The sequence below is a fragment of the Ischnura elegans genome, chromosome 4, assembly GCF_921293095.1.
Source record: "Ischnura elegans chromosome 4, ioIscEleg1.1, whole genome shotgun sequence".
NCBI lineage: Eukaryota > Metazoa > Arthropoda > Insecta > Odonata > Coenagrionidae > Ischnura > Ischnura elegans.
Genome location: NC_060249.1, coordinates 65,371,286 through 65,396,885, shown reverse-complemented (window position 1 = coordinate 65,396,885; position 25,600 = coordinate 65,371,286). Strand labels below are relative to the sequence as shown.

At 35.0% G+C, this 25,600-nt stretch overlaps 1 protein-coding gene across 30 annotated transcripts in view; it reads left to right on the top strand.

Moving 5' to 3' along the window:
- Positions 1–17,664, top strand: part of LOC124157624 (CUGBP Elav-like family member 2) — a 1,414,326-nt gene extending 1,396,662 nt beyond the window's left edge. For 14 of the 30 annotated variants that reach the window (XM_046532526.1, XM_046532525.1, XM_046532505.1 and 11 more), the window contains 5 exons: positions 1,012–1,038; positions 3,027–3,242; positions 4,665–4,895; positions 5,453–5,584; positions 14,859–17,664. In XM_046532526.1, coding sequence (XP_046388482.1) covers positions 1,012–1,038; positions 3,027–3,242; positions 4,665–4,895; positions 5,453–5,580 — 602 coding nt within the window. In that variant the 3' untranslated portion in view covers positions 5,581–5,584; positions 14,859–17,664. Of the gene's footprint in view, positions 1–1,011; positions 1,039–3,026; positions 3,243–4,664; positions 4,896–5,452; positions 5,585–7,250; positions 7,896–7,927; positions 11,773–14,858 lie in introns of those variants that run through there. The other 16 variants (XM_046532514.1, XM_046532506.1, XM_046532508.1 and 13 more) reach the window with 5 other exon arrangements.
- The last annotated feature ends 7,936 nt before the right edge of the window (positions 17,665–25,600 follow it).

The window sequence follows — 25,600 nt, the reverse complement described above, 5'->3', positions numbered from 1 at the left end:
TCGGTGGATGTTTGTCTAGATCTTTTGGTTCAGTCCATGAATAACCTGATCAAAGACTTAACCCGTATTTTGATTCTAGTTAATGCAAGCCAATGGAATTATTTGAAAAAATTAGAATGGCATTCTCTTATAGTTAAAGGCTACACCAAATACAAATATTCTTACTGTGAAAATAAAACTCTGCCCTCCAGTTTTTTTTTATGCTTTTCAGATATGTTGGTTTATGCATGATATTTGTGCCTCGGGGCCACTAAAAATCAATATGGAAAATAATATCCTTTCATACTCCATAGAAATCTTCTTTGAATGGGTTCTCTCCAATGAAAATTGATTCATTTTAAGTGTCCTTGCTGGTCTCTTGCTATAGTAATAAAATTGATAAATTTTAAAAATATGTAATATCATGATGTGAATTGATATGACATTGAGTCTGAATGAGTCAGAATCCCAGATTTTCAATCACTTTCTGTTATCAAATGTATTTCTATTTGTATGAAAGCAGATATTTTATTTTTAATATTCTTATTACACAAATCATCAACTGTAATCATTACTGTCATGAGTCCCGCATAATCAAAAAAAGATGGCTTGTTGATGAAGTCTTCTCGGGAAATCAGCCGGGTCAAGATTGACAGTGCTGCCATTGTTTCAGTGGCCTTCTCTGCCATTGAAACGTTGGCAGCAATGTCAATCTTGACCCGGCTGATTTCCCGAGAAGACTTCATCAACAATATTTGCCAGGAAAGTACCAGATCCTTTAAAGATGGCTTGTATTTGTCGCTTTCTTACAGTTTGTACACAGCTTTTGGTGCCATTGCACATACATAGTTAATTGATCCCATAATACTCTAAAATTGACACATAATCATTTCAAAGAAAAAAATATTTGTATGAGAAGAAGCTTATAAGTGTCTTAACTTACATCTGGTCAATACATTGAGATTTATTAGAAGAACCTTAAATGACTTATTCTCTTTTCCATCTTCCTGCTTCTGGCTCTTTACCTACCAGCTCTTCTTGGGAAGGCTGGTGCTACAGGTGAGAAGGATACCTTCTGAATATCTTCTGCCTTTAGAAGTGCCTTTTAATCACTGAGAAACCTATTGCTAATATGCATGAACTATTGTTATGTAGCCCTCCTTTCTTTTTTGAAATTGAACTATTTTCTTTGTTTCCATGAAGTATTGTTTGATTAGGCTTTAAAATTTATACCCTTTTAATTTTTCTTTGAAATCTTGACACATTCTGTGGAGGCACTATCAAATCATGTGGCTTTAGCCCAGTGAGAAATGGGTGGTGGAATCCACGTGGAACCCACGTGGAGAATTAACGTGGATACCACGTGTTTTTGGTCGTGGAATCAACGTGGAACCCACGTGGTAATTTGGTGGAAAAATTAAAACAGCAGTAGGTGCTGTCCTAAAACCATTAAAACCTCAACCACTCTATATCTAAACCTTCTATATATGTGTCTACGATTTTTCATGTGCTCTCATGGCTGCCTTTCCACGAATTATATAAAAATAGAATGTGCGATACATTTTCACATAACTAGCGTGGTTTCAGGATGATAAATGACGCAATGTCACCAGAGAGTTAAGTTCCACAAATTAGAAATTCTGTTTAACATTTTATGATAATCACCACAAATCCACTTGAAATCAACGTGGATTCCACGTGGGTCCAATCACTCAATATCCACCACCACCAAATATCCACCACTCAACGTGGATTCCACGTGGGTTCCACGTGGATTCCACCACCCATTTCTCACTGGGAGTGCTACCTGAAGATTCACCGTCACATCACTTATTACTTACAACAATTTTTTCAATCCTTGTAGGTAAGATTTTTGTCTGGGACTGTACAAATGATACATAAAAGCATTCCATAACTCTAATGAGGACTTTGTAATTGACACATCTAATTGCATATCTAAGCATGCTGGTTAAATATGCTTGCATTTCTTTTAATGCTTTCCAAATTAATTATTATGGTATGAATACTGTCCTTGTATCTGTTTGCATTACTTGTCTTGCAGCACTGCTTATGATGATACATCTTTTTTGAGATACACAAATCTCTTGCATGTACCGTTGCTCAACCTGTCATTATTATTGCATGATTTTACAACGAATGATTTTATATACAGTTCAATGGATTCCCAAAATTTGTAGAGACTCAGTTCATGGGCATTTAGGTATTACTAGTAATAATTATGTAATGGATCGATCAGTAGTAGAATAATTAAGCAAAATTGGTTGCTTACTTTTTTAATTTCTCTATATGTCAAAATTTCTCAGTTCTTCAGTACGTTTATTGACTAAAATATTTAACTTCTCTATGACTGCTTATTTAGCTTCAGATGTTTAAACTGGGGCAAATATTTGTGAAATAGTCAAAACCAAAATTATTTAAAGAATATCAGTGAGTTTTTTTTTATTTTAGTGCAAATTTAGAACACTCATTTACAGCGGAAATTTATAGAATTTTTTTCTGAAGCAGGTTATTCCTATCCCCATCAGTTGTAAAGTAGTTTTCAATTTTTAAGGTTTAATATCAATCATTCTAGCCTTTTCATTAAAGTTATAAATCGCCAAAGTTGATTAAAAAGCATCCATCTTGCCAAGGCAAATACAAGATCCTTTTCCATTGAAGTTATGAGCTCGCAAGAATGTTAGTCCCATTAAATTTTGGGTTTCCTTCAGTATATTTTTGCAGTGAATTTTTTTATGAGTATTAGCTCCTTCTTCTAGATATTATATAAATATTTCTACTGCTCATAAATTATTTTTGCTGAAATTTTTGAGGGCTTGTGAGATTGAAAATACCAAACACTGAGAGTGGGAGGAGATTGAATGTGAAGATGTGTTCAGCTACAAGACCTCAAAGTGTGCTTTAGTCTAAGATTTAACACTCTCTTTTTCTGGAAGATGAATTTGCATCTTAATTAAGGTATTTCTTTTGGCTTTTGAGGCTAATTTTGCTTATAACATGTTTGGGATTTTTTCATTCTCTCATTTCAGGGTCTTTGGGAGGCCAAGGGTCAAATTCGGTGACCAATGGCTCACTCAGTGGTGTGAATGCGGTGGCGAGTATGGGACTAGGGGCATTGGCAGGAAATGCCCTGAACTCAATGGCTACCCTCAATGGCTTAGGCTCGTCTTCAGGTGCGGGCTCTACAAGTGGAAGTAGTCTAGATGCTTTGACGTCTGCCTATTCAGGCATTCAGCAGTATGCAGGTGATTGATGCACAGTAGTATGCATGAAAATTCAATGCAATCCACAGGGTAAAAGCTTATATTAATAGAATTGTCTCACATATGCATTCAGTATATGTATTTCTTTTAATTTTTTCTTTTCTTCTAGTGTAGTATTATGCTTGAATAATTTCTAGAGTATTGTTTTTTTAAATGCTTTTATTGAAATGCATTTTTTATTACATCAAAGCCTGTATGTATGCTCCACTTCTGTTCGTGTTTAAAGATATAACTGAAAACATGTCATATATAATTTCTTCCTTATGAATACCATTATATAAAAATGCTGCTTGAAGTATGAATTTTAGATATGGGAAATTAAATTTTTAACTACCTGCAATATTTTATTTTTGGGCGAAAAATCTTAAAAGATTGTAAAGCATAATTATGAAAAACGACCGATTGTTTTTTTATGACTTTGGTGTGTCACATGTCTTATGTTCTCTTCCTCTACCCTCCAAGTGCTTTTCCCAACACCCATTTTCTGTGAATCCTAAGATTTCCTTTTACCCTAGGTTTTTCTCATGCTTTATTTAAATACATAAAAGATCATAGCACTTTTCCACAAGAATTTTTAATGCCTACAACGCGTTTCGGCTCACTGAGCCATCATCTGTGCTAGTATCTTTTATTTATTTAAATATGTCTAATTTCCACCAATTGAAGCCTGAATCTGTTGAACTTTTTCTCATGCATTTTTCTGCTTATCTTGTGAATTCCCTATGCCTTTATTTTGCCTTACTTACTGGGTTAATGTTGACTTGGTAGTCTTTTTCAACAATAGATTACAGCTACATTCACTTTTTCAACGAGTACTATATCATTTTTTCCTCTCAAAACCAAACTCTACCCAAATTAAATACATTTTTGACAGGTAAGCAAGTAAAAATTTGCACCTCAAAGATTAGGGACAGGGCAAATCCAGAAAAAATTTTCGGATTTCCAATCAGGGAGGGGAGATATTTCGGGGGAATTAATTTTGTGAGGGTGCACTCAAGATAGTATCTCCAAAACATTTCAGGGAGTCGTTGCTAATGGCTTCCGGGTGCAGCTGCGTGTTGCGCTTTGTCTTGCAAGCATTCGCATCCGTTACAGGGTGCATCATCAGGCGATGAATGCAAATTCAGTGAATTCATCGCCTGATGATGCACCCTGTAACGGACGCGAATGCTTGCAATACAAAGCGTAACACGCAGCTGCACTCAGAAGGCATTAGCAACGATGCCCCTCGCTGCGAAAACCTACGTTCAAAGCTATTTCAGGGATTGTTTGAACCCCTTGACTCCACTCACCCACCGCTCACTTCAGCTTAGGATAAGGATTTGTTTGAAATTTTCAGTATCTTTTATGATTGTTTTATTTAGCTATATCTTACCTTTGACTGTTTTTTTTTTGTTCCATCAGCGGGATTTCCACAGTTCAGCCAAGCAGCTGTTGCAGCTGCCGCTGCATCTGCAGGTGCATCCAACCCTGCTGGAAAGCAGATAGAGGGGCCAGAGGGGGCAAATTTATTCATCTACCATCTTCCCCAGGAGTTCAGTGACAATGACCTTGCTCAGACCTTCATCCCATTTGGCAATGTTGTTTCTGCGAAGGTGTTCATTGACAAACAGACAAATTTGTCTAAATGTTTTGGTGAGTTTGGTGTGACTTTTGCAATTATTTTTCTTCTTAATTGTATTATCTGTTATTGATTGAAGGCAAAATGCATCCTTTGAAAAATGCTTTGGGCAGTCTGCAGTTGTTCTTGTGGAAAATGTATTTTTTGGATGTACATATATTTGTAAGTCTCTGTGGCTCGCTGATGTGAAGAGCCCTAATGGTTTCTATGTTTTTATTATGCAGAAAGAGCTTCAAAATCATCATTTGCCCATTTGATTATATCTCATGTCTATATTTGTTCCCAAATGTAATTCTTCCATACATCATATTCAGACTTATTCCTTTAACTTTTGTGGTTTCAAGTTTTTGGTAACATGCTGAAGGGCTTTTTAGAAGGTGGATAATTGTTCCAATTTTTTGCATCTAATATTTGGACAAAATTTTATGATCTATCATGCTTACTATACAGTACCCTAGCCAGCTGAAAATCTGCAGCTTGCTGATGTAATTTACATGTTGTATGAATTCACTAGGTATAACTTAAGTATGACATTTTTGCTTTACTGAACTTACATTAATTGATCTTTCAGGCTTCGTGTCGTATGATAATGCTGTCAGTGCCCAGGCTGCTATCCAAGCTATGAATGGTTTTCAAATTGGCACAAAAAGGCTGAAAGTCCAGCTGAAGCGGTCAAAAGAAGCATCAAGACCTTACTGAGTTAGTGAGTAGCATTTTTATTTTCAATTTCTTTCAAGAGTCATATGAAAACTTAAACTTTGCATGAGGTTGCTCATTATCTGACTGAATGGAGGAAAAGCACTCTAAGTTTTACCTAAAATAGAGGGTATGGAGTAATATTGTTGCCTTGCTATGGTCTTATATGCTCACAACATTTTATTAGTTTTTTTTTTCCATTGTTTGTCTTGATATAGAGGATTCTTATTCTTCCACATTAACAGTATCGATCGGAAAGGGATGGTGAAATGTGTAATTATTAAAGGTATATTTTTGGGTGAAGTAATTCAGAAATAGTGTAATCATTTTTGTGGAGTAATACGAGCAACAATTGGTGCCATATCACATGCTTTAGGTCATGAGTGATTTCAGCTTCTTTTCAAAATTCAGCATCAAGTGTATTCTAATAAGCTCAAATATTTACCTTTGAGCCACAGTACTTCACTTATTTTCCCTTTTGCTGGTTATGCCCTGGACACTTTCCCATCAGACCCTTAGAAAATTTTCTATGGCCATGTGGCCATGGCCTCTTGTGTTAGTAAATAGATGGCAGCCACAAATGGAACTCTGGCATGAGAATTGACTTGGGGTATTTTCTCCAGTCGTAAGAAATTGCCTCAGTCATGAAGATAATTTATGGCATTCAAGTATTTGCACATCTGCTACTTTTGGCCTTTGGTGGGTGTGTGCCAAAATGCTTGAGAGGAGCACCCTTTGATGGTTGACCTCATTCTTACAACATGAATACAGAAGGAAGCATATCAGTGGTGATGCTGTGGTTTAACCCTTCAGCTTTAAGTAGATTATACTATGTGAGTGCAAGCAGCTATAGGAAAAAGTTTCTGTACATTTGACCCTCTCTTCCTACCTGCTCCCTCTGCCCCCCATATCTTTATGTCTGTCAAAGTGCCAGGGCCACAGTCAGGAATTAAGGCTAGGGGGGGTTTTAGGCACAACTAATACTGGGTAAGCAGGAGGTGCGGGAGCCCTCCCCAGTACAATTATAAGATAAATGGTTCATAATGGTGAGTTTTACGGCTTTCTGAGGGATACATTTTTAATCGATACACATTCTATCAATTATATAAATCCAATTAAGTAAAATGGATAAAACTCAAAAATTTCTCTGAGCTCTGGGGAGGGGGGGGTTTATCCCCAAAACCTGTAAATCCCCTTGCTGCCCCACTGCTAAGTGCTACCCATACTAGTTCCTGTCTTGGGGTTAAGAGGTCACCTTTCTTAAAGTGCAAAAATCCAAAAATCTTTGCCCTCAATGCAAAATTCACGGCAATTCTGAATCAAAAGAAGGCATGGGAATAATCATTTGAAGGCCTGCATGGAATTGTGGCACTGAAGAAAACTGTCACTTGATTTTTTTTATTTGAGTGCACGTTTATTTATGTGCACTAATGGGTGACTCTGTAAAGGTACACTGCTGGCTAATCCACAGTTATTCATTGATTAATTTCACTTTCCCTCCCCATGAACACTTAAATTGTCTAATTATCCTCGATGTACTCGGGTATAGTTGGCTTCCTTAGTTTTTGGCTTCAAATTAAGCATTAAATCATGATGTGTTGCTTATCTTATAGACCTATGTCTTCTAAAAAATTTTACCAGTGAACTAAAATTCTGCCAATCCTACCTCCTAGTTCTAAACTCTAGTGGTGACAACCCTTCGAATAGAACCTCAGGAGAAAGGACGGGGGAAACACTGGAATATCTTGCCAGCTCTGCCCCTCCCTGTGCAAAAGAGGGTCTCTTACTCTTCAAATATCTCTCACATACCTACTGTGGAAGACTTGAGGTCTAGCTAACTAAGCTGAAGTGTTAAAAGAAGCAGCAAGTGTTATGAGAACCTTTCCTAACTAGGAATGTCCACAAGATTTTTAAATCGAAAGAGTAGAATGTAAATGGTGATAAAATATGATAAGAAGTTGTGCCACACCATTTTTGATGGGTGTTGTCATAGAGCAAATAAAAATTGTTGACAGTACCACTTGAACAAATGAAAAATGATCTTTTAATGAATTTAGTCTCACTAGGGTTATACCCCGTGGACTGAATATACCTGATCAAAATTTGATAGTTTTCCCTGCTTTAATGTTAATTATTATGATTAAAGGTGAATAAAACATGTTATATCATTAAGAATAACTGTGTTGTGAATGTCTTGCATGTAAGATTGTAGCCTGTTTGACAGGTGGTTGCAATGCTTGATTGCCTTCAGTTTATAACGGTATTCCAATGCTCGGGATATACTTTTCTGAGAAATAAATATGATGAAGTATTCTGTACAGTGATGATTGATTAACACTCTTTGTTTCAGGTTTTCCAATTTACTAATTATGATGGATATTGGCATTCTATAATTGTTTTACATCAAAAACAAGATCAGTTTCTCTAACCAATACAATTGGAGGTTTTTTTATGTGAGCGATGTGTATGCAAGGTATTTTTTATATTAAAAACAAACATGTCAATGATTGAGAAGTGCTTCAAATGCTACAGGAAAGGATCAAAAATCATCTTTGAAGTGAAAAATGAACCAATTGACTGTGGGTGATTTGAAATGTCTTTGACTTTGTAAAAAACTTAAATGTGAAAGAGCTAATGAAGCATTTCAAAAAATTATTCACTTCCTGCCAGTTTTGTGGATTGGAAAGCACACTGTGATTATTCATTTCTTTATTCCTCAAGTTCTGATGAGGTCATAGCATTGATCAGTTACTTGCTCAGGGAAATACCCATCAGTTACTCATTCATTTGTGGGCCCAGAGCTTTAAAGCTGACCTAGAATATTGAATGGCCAGTATGGTCTCATGATATTAACGTATTCTTGCACATTTAGTCAATGCTAGTCCTTGTACTGTTCAAAACTTATAGTTGTGAAACTAATATCGGTAGATTTGTGAAAAGTACATGTTTTGTGAAATTGTTTATAGCTATGACAGGAAAACTGTTTTTAATGTTATAATTATGGAGTCTCATCAATGTTTCTGAAAGTATTTTCTATGATTGGGAGTCCTTTTAGGAAGACTGATATATTTCAGTGTATTTTTATACACAAATTTGTACAAATATATTTATTTGTAAATTTGTCGTTGTGATGGTCTGCTTGTTGTGAGAGGCTGACCGAGAGGTTGAAGCTATTTCTGTTGCTGTAGTCAGTGCTTTCAGTGCTATATTTTTATTTTCAACAAGAAAAATGAGTGTCTGGAATAGTATCATCTCACTCTCCCATGGATTTGATGGTTGTGCCACTCTCCACAGTTGATGCATTGAACACAGGCTTAGTAATTCTTTGGATGCTCAATTCCTCCTTGTTGCTAAAAAATAATATTTTCAGTCTGCGTGAAGTTGAAGTTGCCTCTTGAACATGAAATTATTTAAGTCTTCAGGGATAGCAATTTGATTTTTCTGGAGCTTCAAATTTTTCATAAATTCGTCTTATTACTTGAGAGGTATTAAATGATAATGACATTCATATTCTTCCATAATAGTTCATTTCTTAACCTATGAAATGTTTTTCATTGCCCAATTAATTCATATAGTTAGTCTCTACTTGAATGTTGAGATCATGATTTTATTTGATCAAAGCCTTTTTTTTATATTCTTCACTTATATCTTTAACTCTGTGAGTGTACATCCTAGATCCACACATGTATGATCAACCTGTTTTACATTTTCATAGGATTTACTCTTATCCTAAAAAATTTTCGGTTATAAACTTGGATGCATAACCTGATAAGTTTGATGACACCAGAAAGAATGAGTTAAGGATTTGGTGGTTAATATCTTGTTCTTAAAATGCTACATAGGTAGATATAATTTAGATTCCAACTCATTGTCACCAGTTGTTGAATTTCAATTTTAAAAGAATTTGTGCAATCATAAAATTTCAATGAACTGAAATAATTATCTGATTTTGTTACAAATATTTTAAAGTTAGGTACCTTTTTGAGAAGGAAAGTTACAGTTGCAGCGCTCCCAAATTGTATACAACATACATTGGCAAATAAACATTCTCTAACATTTCTAATTTTGGAATAATTGGGGTTGCTACAAGGGTTTTCACTAAAGTTAGCAGATTTTCTCCTCAATTCATTTATCATCCATCCAGAAGCCTATATAATATTAATGCATATTTTAAATCTGAAGATCTTTCGTGTGGAATGCTTCCCATGTGGATAATTTCTAAAGCTTTTATTATTTCCACATCTTATACATTAAATGAAGTTTGTAATGGTTCTCTGTGAATCCTGAATCCAGTCCCACATATCTCTCTAAAAAGTAATTCACACATATGTGTATTTTTTCCATTTTGCCTGTTTCACAGTCAGTGATACAGTTAATTGTTTTTTAATTCTGCACAGTAAGCTTTTTTGGCAGTCAAAATAATTGATCAACTATCACTTTATATTAATGAAATATTTCTGCTTTATTTTTCTTCACATTAATTCTTTCCCGCATCTTTTTGTCAGAATTTCAGCTCCATAACTTTTTTTGATCTATAACACTGAGCATATTTTTCTCACCGATTTCCAGGCAGTGTAGCATATTATATTTTTTATCTTCCAATGCTGAAATTTATTTAATTTGGAAATATGTATTCTTGTTATATATTATTGTATTATTTGGAGGGTACAAATGTGACAACTGTTTAGAAAACATTTGTTTAGTAACAGATGAATTTAGAATTACGGCAGGTATGGCAGTATGAAAAGGATGATGCAGATTTTTAAGATTGCTGTAGTCAGCCATTTTACAGTACAAATATTCAATTTTATGTATTTGCTGGAGCTTAAAAAATAGTATATGTAATATTTTTTCTGAATTTTTTCTTCTTTCATAAAATTTGTATTATCTCTAGTACTCATGGCTTGGATGACCCATAAGATATTTGGCAACTACTTTTTCCATCTTAAATACTTTCATTCAAGTGATGTAAACATCCTTTTCTAGATACAAATGAGGAAGTTTTATTCCCCCTAGCACAATAATTGCTTGATTTTTTTAAGTTTAATGGTCATTAACAAACTGTTCTGGTAAACATCATTATGCCTGGTATTCAGAATTTGAATTACTCTGGCTTTGTTAATGATCCTCAAAATCAGTATAAGTTATTTTGATTTTAGATTGGCATATTTCAATGAAACTTTGGATATGTCAGTTCTTAGGCACATTTAATTTTACTAAGTATTTGAAGCCAAATGCTGTAGTGATGAGATTTTAATATTGATTTTGAAAAGCCTTTTAGGACTTTGAGAATTCGTGTGTTGACTATGATTTTGTTTATCTCTGCTTTCTTAGTTGCCAGCTTTAAGTTGATACCTGGAAAGCTAAAAAATTTTATTCAATAAATGAAGGAGGTGAAACAACATATTCAATTTATGGGAAATTTCTAGAATTGTATCATCTCCTCAAGTCTCCTAAATAACTTCCACACAGGTTGTGCTATTTTTAAATTTGTGATTGGTAGAGGAAAACATATATCAGTTGTATCACTCCTACTGGAAGCAAGTCAGCCAAGGGTGTAATTTTCAAGATGTGAAAGGTTATTATCTGAAGATAGTCATCATATTTTTATCGGTACATCACCCACGTTTGAGTAACTTATTTGTCTAACCCTACGCTATTGTATTGATTTCTTTTATGTTAATGGTGCTTTGTTTCACTTCTTTTCTCTGTAGTTATTGTGTGTGCCTTATGTTTACGCCTTGTGCATTACACCTAGGATGGTGCATTTAAAAAGTTGACATTTTTATCACATGCACCCTGTTCTGGAAGTTATTCTTTGAAGGAAATTTTAAAAATAAATCGCACATGGTTGATGAACTTGAAGACCACTGTTTAATTAGTAATTTCTCACTTTGTGAAGTATGTCGAATGATTTTTTTAAATTTTTAATCACTCAAAATTTTTCTCTTGCCATTGTGTTCTCTGGAACGTGACTGCTTGCACAAAAAGGTTGTGGATAAGATGCCAGTGTTGCATTAAATATCTTATTTGATGATTTTAAAGTACATACATGACTATAAAATATGTTACTGGTAATGATTATCATGCCATTTGTTGAAAATTATTTGTGAATGTATTTTTCAAACCAAAGGTTTAACTCTGTGATGGAACTCCGAATGAATAAAAGGATTAAAGTGAGTTTTCATTAAATAAGTTGATTTTATTTCATTTCATCTAAACAGATTTTATTTTTTCTATTTGGTTAAAATTTTAATGAGCAGAGGCTATTTTGCTTATGATAGCTGAAAAGAGTAACTCTTTTATAAAATAATATATTAAAATTCCTTTTTGTTGCCCATAAATCTTGTCCAATTCCTCATAGTTTTATTAGATTTTTACTCTGTGAATTTTATTTTTTGTATGTGTTTCTAAGTTGTGTACTTCATCACCTTTGGTTGATGTTCTGCATGCTTTGGATGTGTTTTTGTTAAAAAATAATTGTTTTAAATATGTTGTGTTTCCCATCCTTTTCTTTCATGAAAGATGGCTCTATTTTGTATGTGGGTTTACTGATGTTATTAATCCTCCCTGTAATTACCGAATGGAGCTGAATTTTCTGCTATATCCATTCTTTGAGTGGTTTTCCTGTGTTGCTACCATCCCTATCTTGAAGGTATTGTTGGTGTAGTAAACTTGGATAGATGTGTTTAGTTAGATTATATATGTTTGGTTGATAACTTCTGGACCCTCCTGAAGTTCACTGCCGCTTACTAATATAAACTCCCTTAAACCCACAAAAAGGATTCTCCGACTCAAGAATTAATGGGTCATATTTTATTTACCCTGGTTTAGTTATTTTCCTAGTTGTGGTGGATTGCAATCACTTTCAATTACTTTGAGAGATGGCTGCACTTAATATGTGTTAGTTGGTTGGCTCCTCATGCATTTTTGGTTTATTCATATGATCATCATGTTTTATCTCACTATCAGGAGCTATCCAAGTAATAGGCTATCAGTTTCTCTGCTACCTTTACAAGTTCCTAACTGCTCTTGAAATGAACCAACAAATAATGTCTGTTTTTTAATGCACTTAGTGGGAAAGTTGGCATTCTATACATGCTGGTTGTATAGTGACTTATGCATTTTAATGAAATGATTTGACTGTAAGAAAATGAAAAATACCATTGTGGTCTAATATGATGAGGGCATTCAAAGAATTAAGTGGGACAACAATTTTAAGAAAAATTGATAAAATTTGAACTCAAGCTTATCTTCTTTTATTACCTTTTTGCATAGTTTTGTTTTAAATTGTCAGTTTGTAAAAACTACTTCCCCAATTATCATCAAAATGAAGTTATGTTTTCATGTAGATTGTGAGTTTTACCAATGAAACTAATTTTTAGATTAACTACTTTTTTTCTCTTTGTGCTTTGATGATTTTATCCTGTTCATTTTTTATTCTTCCCCTTACAAGTCTTTTTTAAATATGTAATGTGATAAAGTCTTTTGGAGACAAATGCTGTTTCAGCATTCCAGAAAAGCTGTTACGCATTAAATTAGCATGATATATTATTTCTCTGTGTACATGAATCAATTTGAATTGTATTTGGTATATGTGTACTTAGTCATTCCCAAAGTGATTGTCCTTATTAGAATGTATATGTGGCTTTGTCCAATTCCTTAGAAAGATGCTCATATCAGTCTTTTCCGTAACCTTTCCCTTATTTTTCTCCTATTCTCATCTAATTTGCAATTGATTAGTCTATGCTTAAGCAATTTGTTTTAATTATTATTAGATTTTGTTTTATTCTGTCATATGAAATAATGTGCTCAATATGGACTTGAATCCAAATGGACAAGGAGAGAGTTGTAATGAGGGATATATTTTGTAGATAATTTGATGAGAATATAGCGTAAACATTGTCAAATGAGTTTTAATCCCATTAATCCCCATTGTTTTAATCAAATATTGTTACACTCTTTATGCTGATGTGACAAGAGTGAAAACATTGTTGTAAGGTTCCTAATTGGTACTGCAGTGGTAATAACGACAATCATTACCTCTTAAATTTTTAGTGAATTCTGCCCAAAAACATTTTGGTCGGCTAAGAGTTTAGTTCTGATTGATGATAGGATGATAGGATTTCCTATTGAAAATTTTATTCTCGTGAAATTATGAAAATGGTTTTATCTTCTGATAGTAGTTTGCAAATATTGGGGAAGTCATCTGTGTGTGGAATCGATTTATTCTTTATCCATAAAATTTTACAATAGCTCCACCAGATGTATTATCTATTAGCTAGTAAGAAATTTTGGTATTTGAGGCATCAATTTTCAAGCTATTATTCATCCCTTGTTGTAATGCATGGGGTATGTTCAGGAGGCATGTATGTATATGTTTAACTTTAGTGTTCATTTAATGTGCACCCATTTTTTTTCTTTTACCATCTTCCACCTGAATGGCACAAATTTTTTAAGTACATATGTCTGCTCACCAAAGCAAGAGATCTGTTAAAAATCAATTATATGATATTTTCTGTATGTTATTTTTTTGTTTGTCCCTCCTGTGAATTAATACTAGTGAAATAACTACCAGTTCAGCATTTTTGTGAATTATTCTATCAATAACACCTTATTCTCTATGCATTCCATACAATTAACGTTGTTACTATATTTTTAACGTATTTGAATGGATTACAATTTTTTTAAATCCTATTTCAGATTAAAATTTAATTTCAATTAGGTTTGATTTATCACAGTTCTTGAAGTCTCTTTATCAATCTTTTTATTTATTTATTCCCAACTTCTTTTTGGTTCTAACATTGAGTAACTGGCTAGGTCATTATTGATAAGTGTTGCAATTAGCTCTAGAATTTTCCTTAGGATGCATATCATAAAGGCACTGAGGAAAATATCATATTACAAAATTTTTGATGCAATAATGGAACCTTCAACCTTAAATTGATGGTTTTTATTTTTTTCACGTACATATTTGGTTAGATTTGTTTTAATAGGTAGTCAAGTAAATTGATTATGTACCTATTTTACTTGATTTACTTTCTAGTTAGTTTTGTGGTCCCATTCAATTGCTTCTGTACATGTCTTTGAGTGATGACATTGAAGCAAGCCCTTAATCACCTCAACGCAATGGTGTGGCACAATTTGTGTTTGTTATTCATCTTCTATGTATGTCTGTTTATGTGTACCTGCTCACTCTTTATCTTTTAAACTCTTATCTTCATCCTCCATTTGTTTTTTTTAACATTGGCATTCCCTCTGTTTTTCTCCTGGACCAATAGGTGGCGTGCGTGTGAATTGTGACCTTGATTAGCCCTTGAAACTGCTCGATCGATCGCCGTCCCTGCACGTGTACGTCTCGTAAGTGTTTGCCAATCACGAGCCGCTTTTGGCCAAGTTTGGACATTGCCTTTTTGTGTGTAGGTACATCTGTACAGCCATATCAAAAAGTTCAAGGGATCTAAGTCAAAAGGTCACTGGACATATGTTGCTGACTTACAAAGGGAATAATTGGTGATTCAACCCAGTTGTTCCACCTCAAAGAAGCCTTTGCCCTTTACAGGGCACTCTAGCTAGATTCTTTTTGTTTTCCTGAACAAAATTTTATTATTTAATATTCCTGTGGCTTTTTTTTTCAAATGTACAAGGAGTTTATTTAGTCTGTGGATTATTTTTCAAAGAGGAAAAGAAAATTTTGTGTTAACTATTCACTTGTTGCATATAACCCCCATTTGTATGTGTTTTTGTTTTGTCATTTTTCGTGATTGAAGAAATTTATTTAGAATGAATGAATGACATATAATGTGCATTCACAGTATATTTGGGGGGGATACGTTTTCCTAGTCCAGTGTGATGAAACGTTAAGACAAAGATGTTATGTATGAATTATTGAAAAAATGTGTAAATGTAAAATGTTAAAAGGGATAGGGATTTGCTAAGAGGTGCTAATCCCTGAAATGGTGCTTCGTTGTTTAAGCATCTTTTACAACCAAATAGATTATTAATTTCAACCAAAGACATGTGTCAATGTTTTGTTGGTTTTTGTTTATGGGTTTATCCACATGATAATGATCCGTGGTTGTGATAGCCCATTCGTGATTATCACATTGAATTGTACTTAAGAAATGTGGATACAAGTAATGTGTGTGCTTAGTTTTGTGGCCAGTTTGGTTTTATTATTAACCGTCACGTACAGATGTATAAAGCAGGGCTCCATTGGCAGCTGTGTAATACAATCGTATGGTGATTGCACTGTTCACTAGTTAGAGTTTATATGTATTGTTTTCTGATTCTAGAGTCATCTTTCGTGTTATTTGTTTACGTAAGATTTCATTTTAAGCTTATAGTCTATGTTGCCCTGCACTGGTCCCAATGCATGGCTTTAGTGGTGATTGATTACTCCTGTGGGATGTTACTTTGTTGTTTGTTTACTATATGTAGTTATGGTACAATTTCGTGTTGTTTTCGCATAAAATGTCCACAGGGCCTGGTTACTGTGCCATTTGTGTTGACAGATATCTTATGAAACTTATGTAATAAGTTAATTTGTTAGTTGGAATTTTCGTAGTAGACATATGATTTGAGAAGTTTTAAATGGTGAGTAGTGGATCGGTCTAATTTCATGTTAAATTAATGTTCATGAACTGTTCTTTTTTTACTTTCTTGGTTCCAGGCCCTTGTTTGTTTCTTTGTTGTATTTGTGAGACGAGTCATTTTTGTTTTCACAGACGATAAATTTGCAATTCCATACACAACATGGCTAAACAACTTACTTCATGCAACTATTCATTATTCCTGCCTCTTGTCAAATTTTATGTTGGCAATTAGTGGGCTGCTATCTTCCTTGTCACAGTGTGCACAAGAGAATAACCTTCTGAACCCCATATGGTGAAGAGATAAGAAGATTACTAGTCAGTACTTGATTACCATTATGTCATTCAGTTTGATTTTGACTTAATGTTTGGATATCCAGGGATAAGTAGTAAACTGCGCTTAAAGATGATGATTTTTAGGCGGTCATATTTAAGAAAAGTTCTTTTCATTCAGAGTTAGAAATGAAATAAGATACAGTAAAATGACAGGATGTCGTTAATTTTCTTGGAGGTACATAGCCTGCTTGATGGTTAAGGCAGGGATTTGCTACTGGGAAGGGTGTGATTGCATGATTAAGTGTGGATTCATCAATATTTTTGGGAGATTGATCAACCAATGAAAACATACTGTGGTGTATGGAGCACAATTTTCTAACTAACCTATGGAGTTATATTGTTTTTTGGACCAGTGTACATAAGAGGAAATATTCATAATATGTTTTGTATTTTAATTTGAAAATTTTCGAGATGGTTATACCCCAGAAGAATCAATGTGAATCCCATTTATTACTTTATTTTGATAAAGTGTAATTTTTTATTGTTGAAACTGCTGATTTCTACGTGGCTGTTGGTCAAAAATCTCAGGTAAATTGTAAACTATGCCTGTCATCTGTTCTCGGTTTACATAGGGGTTACATGTGAGAAAAAAGAACCAGATATTTAAAATTGTAAAAAAGAAATTTGAAAAGAAACAATTATTATTGATAAGGTCCAAATGATAATAAATGTTTTGCTATATTTGTTTATTAGATGGTCGGGAAATCTGAAAAAAAAGCATAACAAATGATAAATTTGCTGAAAGTGTAGGTATTTGTGAAACCCACACTAGCTTAAGTTTTCAGTACACAACCATTTGCTAAAAAAATGAAAAGCAAAGAAAAAAATTGCGGACATTATAGAACCAGGAGCAACGTGAAAGTGTGATGGGGTGTGATGGTTGGCAGTGGAGGGAAGGGATGAGGGTAAAAGGGTAGAAGAACCCTGAAGCCTTATTATTGACTGACCTCTCAACCTTGCATTGCCCCTTCCCCTTGTGACCAAGTGAAACATTGAACTGTTGAGGGAGACATAGGGGGATTCCTTCATTTCTATGCTGAATTTAGTTGAAATAGTGACACAGTTGACTTTTTGTACTAAGGAAAAAATTCTGTATGATGAAAGTGATAACTATTCAGTGTATGAAAAGGGCAGCAAAATAAATCCTATTTTGGAGATACCAAGGCATTTTAAAATTATACTTTTCCCTGTTAGATGAATAATATCTTCATCATCAAAATACTTGTGTATCTAAATGAATGATTTACTTGATCCAAATATCTAAATGAATTACTTGTATATCTATGTCTGTTTAAAAATAAATATTTACAGAGAAAGCTGTTTCAGTTATTGTCATTTACAATCCCTTGGATGTAAAATAAATCGCAACATTTTTGGAAATGTTCAGAAGAGTTTTTTCAAGGTTTTATGCAGTATATTGCTCATTTGGTTGCTGATTTTGCTCATGTAGTTGTTAATTCAAGGGGTTTTGAAATGATGCTAGGCTTTCCCGGTGGATATTGTTTTTAAATTCTTCTCTGGAATGGCTGCTGGTAACGACTTATAAGGTCTGACCCATTATCACATTCAGGATAGAATTTATTCAGAATATATCTCAATCAATTTTGTCTATAATGGGTCGACTTGTAGTGTGTCATATTTAAATATATGCATGCATTTGTCAGAAATCATACAGCAGGAGAGTTTGACATAGATTTTTAGGCAATGGATACAAGTTCTTCCTTTTGAAGAGGAGCAATGAGGACATCTACAGTAAACGTCATCTGATGACACAAGTACACTTTCCAAGCCAATTATTAAATATATGCACTAAGATTTAACACTTCAAACAACATTATTGCACAAGACTCAGTAATTAAGTCTATTCAAATCTTTTTACATTTGTGGTAAAAAAACATTGGAGACAGAAAATGACGAATAACATCATGCCGTGTCATCAGCAAAAGAATGAAAATATCAGTTTTCCATGAAATGTGCTGTTGCAAAAATTGTTAACATAAATTAAAAACAGAATTGTTCCCAAGGCAGAACCTTTGGGTACACCACAAGTGAACGACACCACCTTACCAATTCATTCGTTAATTTTTACCCTTTGTGATTCATTAATTTTTGCCAATTGCTTCCAATTAAAGAAGACTTCCATGCCTGAAGAATACCTGTTTTCTCAACAATAAAACAATATATAAATGGAACCACTCACAATCAGTATCTTATACCGAGAAATAATGTCATTTTAATTTGTTAATATGAACTAAGATGTTTCTCATGTAATTATATTATAATAGATATTAATGATCTAGACCCATGCATCCAAATTACTTTGATTGAGTGCATAGAACCAATCTTGAAGGTAAGTTCATGGATATAAAATGTTTTTGGATGGAGAGCTTGCTTGGATCTCCCCCTACCAGCTGCAGCCTTGTGAAGTCGAGCAGGGGCGCAGCTAGGAATTAAGGCTGGGTGGGTTTAGGTGCCACTAATATCAGTGTGTGTGGGGGTAAGGACTACCCACCAGGTAAGTACGAGATTAATAAATTGAGGAATTTTAAGATAAACTGTTCAAAATGGTGAGATTTACAGCTTTCTGAGGGATATTTTATTAATCCTTACACTATTCTATTAGTAACATCAATCCAATTAAGTAAAATGGATTAAACTTAAAAACTTCTCTGAGCTCTGGGGGGGGGAGTTTTTACCCCCCCCCCCCACCTCGCTGCGCCACTGAAGTCGAGCGCCTGTCTCTCCTCACGCTCAATAATGAGTGTATCCTTAAGTTTATGCAACCGTCAATTCCATTACTGTGTTTCTGGTTGCAGTTTCATGTGAACTGCCCGTCATGAGGGCAAGAAAGCACATTCAGTCTACACTCTACAGTTCTGAGCTCGCCGCTGGCCCTCACCCATTGGTTCCTTAGCCTGGACTCAGATGCCTACCCGCTCGCCACAAACCCTATCTTCAAAGCTTAGTTTGAGAGTGACTTCCCCCTACTCTTCTTCCATCTTTTCCTCCTGAATGTCCTGTTTAATTTGGCCATAATAATAATAAATTTTATTGGTCCTGAGACTGGTATGTTACACGTATAAGACAAGTCAAATATAAATCTTAAATCATTTGTTACAATACACATACATATATCACAACATAGTACAATATTATGCATCAGAAACCAGTTTAGCACATATGAATTTATCTTACAATAATCAATTTCCTAGGAATTCATTTATATCATAATGACACTCGTTTATCAATAATAAATTTACTCTTTTTTTTTAATTTTTCCAATTTCTCTATTGACTTTATTGCTCGAAAGTATCTTCATCTGAATAACATGCTACTTAATGTGACCATGAGAGAAGGGTCGCAGCTAGGAATCAAGGCTAGGGGGGGGGGGGGTTAGGTGCAACAAATACAGGGGTGTGTGGGGGTATGGAATACCCCCATCGGTAGGTGCGAGATTAATATATTGCGGAATTTTAAGATACATGGTTCAAAATGGTGAGTTTTATGACTTTCGGACGGATATTTTATTAATCATTTCACTATTCTATTAGTAATATCAATCACATTAAGTAAAATGGATTAAAATTAAAAATTTCTCTGAGCTCTGGGGAGGTTTTATCCCCCAAACCCCCCTCGCTGCGCCACTGCATGAGAGTTCTTGTGTATGATTTTTCTCTCCCACTTGGTTGTCATTAGTGCCTCCATAAGGGTGATTTCTGAAGGCTTACAGTTGCAGGTAAAAGATCAATTAATCTGATTTATTAATACACCTTTAAACATATTGTACTTTTGAAACTTGGAAGTGTATATCCTAAATTTCTGAAATCAGATTTTCAGTTCGTCAGGCAACTATCATTGGGGAGGAGAATATGTATTAACCCATCCGAGGACTGGGTAAGAATAAGGATTGGTGAGGAGCGTGTTGTGTTGATGTCAAGGAGATTGTTATTCAATTGTAAGTACTTAAAGGCATGTTTGAAGCAAACTTTTCAATTTTGACCAAGAATTGAAAAAAAAAATGGGCTGTAAAATAAATTTCAGCATCTGTAATTTTGAAAAATTTCTTATTATTGGCATAGCTATCTCTCATATGCAAATAATCAAGCAGTTATGCAAAAAAGAGGCTAGTCTATACGCATTAGTGTTTATCGGCAACAAGACGAGTTTCATTTCCTAGACATCTGTAGCCTTGTCATTTATGAATTTTCTAAGGTGCTGGTGAATGAAGCGAAAATTAGATAACACATTTTGTAGTTAGTGTGCATCAGAAATATGTACTTTGTAATTGCCTCAAGTAGTTGCATTTTTACTTTTGTGTTTCATATGTTCTACCTAAAAAAAAACTCAAAATCATTTTCGAATTATAATTACAATTTTTCAAGCATTTTCCAAGCGATCTTTCTGGCCGGCATGCGCCGGGGCGCTGGTCGCGTTTCTTCTCCCTCTCTCCCCTCCCCCCTCTCCCGTCCCGCACGCTTAGCCATTTCTTTCCCTCCTTCACTCTTCCCAAATTCTCCAGTTCTCTAGCGAAACCCCATATCCCCGCAGCTGTGTTTCTGGATAGTTGAGACCCCAATTAGGTCACCGAGGAAAAAATATCAGATTAAAATGTACCGGTACGGGTATTTTACACATCTCACTTAGTGCCGTCGACGAGAATTAAGGAAGGGAGCGATTCTTGAGGGGGAATACGGCACGGCGCAACTATGTATTTTTCCTCATAGAGATTGCAAAATCCTACGTACCTAGTTCAATGATTGCTGGTTTGGTTATTAAGAGAGTTTATGTTCTAAAACGTTTTAATATGAAACGTGTATAAATAAGCGGTGCGCTAAAAAGAAGTGAGAAGAAGATGAAACTTTTAGATGTTAACAATATCTCAAAAAACTTGAATGCTTGTCTGAAAAAGTAGTGGTTCCACGTGTTGCTGGGCACGTACCCTCCAGGCGCTTAAAAAAATTAGACAACATTTTTAATACGGTTATCATTAGGTTTGTTTTGTTTTATATACTACGGAGCCTTAATCATTTAATTACATATTAAAATAAAGAGACTATTTCCCATAGTGATTGTTGTATGTTTTTTTTAATCTCTAATATAAGAAGACCGTTTGCCTGGCAGGCCCTTGTGTTCCACCTGGAAAAAAATTCTGGATTCGGCCTTGCAATGAGTGTTTAGCTACAGATTCAGGAACGTTGGAATATTCATATTTTCATTTCAAGTTTTTTTAAGTACCCAAAATGGAATCATAGAGCAATTGTCCACAAACAAAAAGATTACATCAAAAAGTTTAAAGGCAACACGTGGTAAATACCGTTTTCAAATAATGTTCCAAAAAATTAAAGGAAGAAAATATTGCCAGTCGTCATCAGGCTTCGGACCGGTGACCTTCATTTTGAATATGAAGGACTTCTTCATGTTGTCAAATGATAAAAAATGAAAATAAAACAAAAATCCAAAGGTGAAGACAGCGTGTATAAACCCTGGGTGCGTCCAATTAGAGGTTGGCTAGGTTAATCAAGCTGACTTGCCTCTCACAGGAGGCGGTGCCATTCCGCTATCATAAATCCCTCCGTACTCTACGAAACACTGACCCTTATAGTAGGTCACGCTGTCCTCAAACAATTATCCCGGTAAATAATTATCTTAAGACCGACCGATGCGATTACCATGGTGATTCTCCCCGAGTAAAACGTACCGGCCACACACCCGATACGACTTGTCACGTCACGATATTCTTAAGGCACTTTATGCGACGTGGTTTGAATTGTTTTAATGGATGAGCCGCATAGTGCATCGGGCACGGCAAGGCAAAGCAGCCCCGCACGGCGCTATATACTGCCCATTGATCTTTCACATGAAAGATCTACCTTTTGCACTGTTCTTTGTCCTTGATTATAAAAAAACACGTGTATACGGCAAGATTGGTCCCTGAATGATAATTGTGAATTTTAACTTCTGTTTCCTCAATGAAACTTAGCTTTTCTTCGCGTTCAGTAAGGCACAGTGATATTTTTACGAGAAATAAAATAATTTTCACCAGCGGATATGTATTTTTTAAATTCCATACATCCATCGAGACATTAGGTGGTTTCTTTAGGACGCTTTACATAACGCTTTTCATGAATTAACACCTCCGAATGGAATTTTAATGATGCCAAAACAATGCGGGCTCTAAATTAATGCGAAGACGATACTTTGTGCAAAAACGTGATCTTGCTTCAGTCACTTAACCGAACACACTATTTCAGCTTTCATCATGACATAAAGACTTTTCAAGAGCGAAAAAGTCCCATACAATCATCAAGAGTGACGCATTATTGGCAGATGAGATATTGGAATTGATGGAAGAGTTTAATAAAATTCTAACAAAAAATGAAAGCCAGAAACAATTTTTGCTGAAGGTCGTGACTGACTACAGGCGATAATTTCCAGACTGCCACAGAGCAACTTTATTAAAAGAATTTTGAGAACCTTTGTGTGCAGGAGGAACTGACACTGCATCAAGTTTTAATGGCCACCTGTAAGCGGGAATAATCTCTCCGTGAGTGTGATAGGTGATATGTTAACCTAATATTGTTATTGTGGAAATTGGTGTGTTTAAAATTTTTACATGTATGTTAATAGTTGTTAAAAACAAAAAATAAAAAAATACCTGCTACTATCGCAAAATGAATTATGCATACTTTCTTTCATCCTTTATATTTCAGTAATTACGGAAGCTAAATACTATCGCCTCACTAAAAATTCCAGTTTTCAAGGTTTTACAGGACATCAACAGATATCCCGGGAACGAAAGGGCAGAAATGAAAGATATGAAATATGCCCTTTGCGGGATGGTTGCCAAAATACATCAGGGGCTCAGATCTCACATTTCTCAAAATCGGATATTATTAATTACTGCCACCTGAGCCCCAAAGACAAATATTTTGCGAACATTCAGGCTGAATTTAGGTAGAAGCACTTAGATATTAGCTTTAGATATGGGGAATAAATCAATACTGCTAAGCCCCTTTTTGACAATAAGCAGTGATTAATATATTATTCAAGTTATATTGACGAAGTTCAAAGTTTATCTAAACAATTTTATGGTTTTACGATGGGTGAGAACGATCAACACATTTTGAGAGTATGCAACCCGCGTGGCACCCAAAGTGTTGCCTGGGGTGGCGCGCGATCACTCTCGGTGCGATATCCCGAGAACCAATGGGCAGAAATGAAAGATATTTGAGATACAATATAAATGTCTAACGAGTCGTTGTAAAAAACAGAAAAGTGATAGAATAATCCGAGAGTGACATTAGGTATCTTAAGTTATGTCCGAAAAACACCCAAAAAACACAAAATTTCTAAACTTTAAGTGCGATGCGGCACGTTTTCCCGGCATCCGATTGCAAAAATAATTTACACGATTTATTTTTTCACAAAATGGAACAAAACTGGGGGGTGTCCCAAAATAAATTCGAAAACTTTAAAAATAAGGACCACCCTAATGAGATATAGCCCTGGGAAAGATGAATTGACATGAGAAAGATTACTGTTCTGAGTGTAGTTGATCATTTCAATGGATATTGACAAGAAGACATAATAAATAATCATTATAATATTTTAATACATTCCGGAATGAAAATTATGTTGGTCGTCTCGTATTGTTTCTGCCTGACTTTAGATCTCCCATATTACGAGTAAAGGCCTTCTTACGAAGCAAAAGAGGTTCCCTGAAATGAATTATTGTTCCTTAGTGTCGTATGTTATATTAGGAGGTATTCTCGTAAATGGTATCATTAAATTTGTTTACGTTTTTCCTCGCCTTCTGCAGATTTCACTGTTATTGACTCTCCATTGCACGGTTGGCTTATCGCACCTCCCCTCAACGGCTGACTAGTCGTAATGCACCCCCTCCGCTCATTCTTTTTTCGCTGAGCACCACCCCACCCAATGGAAAACAGAGCATAGGGAAAGAAGGAGAATAGTCTTCCACCAACAGACACAGCTCGAGTTAAGTTGGGCAACTTACAGGGACACCTCCTTATATGTTATTCTCGCCGTGGAGATTAAAGCCTCAAATCTCGCAGATTTTTGCCTCTAGGACATCATATTTTCTCTAAAATGGACATTTTCGAAGGCGGCTATTAGTGTCGTATGTTATGTCAGGAGGTATTCTCGTAAATGGTATCATTAGAATTTGTTTACGTTTTTCCTCGCCTTCTGCAGTTTTCGCGGTTGTTGACTCTCCATTGCACGGTTGGCTTATCGTCCTTCCCCTCGACGGCTGGTTCGCAATGCCCCTCCGTTTATCCTCTTTTCGTTGAGCACCACCCCAGCCAATGGCAAACAGAGCATAGGAAAAGAGGGAGAATAGTCGTCCACCAACAGACACAGCTCGAGTTAAGTTGGGCAACTTACAGGGATACCTCCTTATATGTTATTCTCGCCGTGGAGATTAAAGCCTTGTAACACCTAGTGATGGGTCGATCATGAACGATTCGATCAAAAAGATTGAATCACTAGGTGAATCAAATGACTCATGATTCATTTCGTTAAACAAGTCGATCATCAATCATCAATTACTCCGACTTCCGGTTTCATATCAATCATCTCGGTTTCCGGTTTGTTTCAAAATTTGGAACGATAGATGCTTGATCTCTTTTCCTCAGGGCAGAAATAGTTGTGAGAAAATTAAATACTATGTTATGAAGAACTGAATACTTGTGTAATCTTTTTCTTAAATGTTTTCCAGCAGTCATCAGTATGAATAACACCAATACACGTAAAAGGAAAATATTAAGATGACTCCTGTAGGAGAACGTTAAGAAGTAGAAGTTAAAGTTGGTTACATTTTATTGTGCCGTTCATAAAATTATCCTGCAGATCAGATTCATGCATAGTGTGTGGTGTATTTTGTGTTATATTTTGAGATATGTAGTTAGAAATTATTTTATTAGTGTTAAGAAACTGGCAGTTTTGCCTTCCCAAATATTTTCATGACACTACTTCCTTCATTTTTGAAATCTAATTTACTCATCTAGGAATTCACAATAAAAATAGTATATGAAATGATAATATGGATAGCAATCAGCGTTACCAATGCTCTT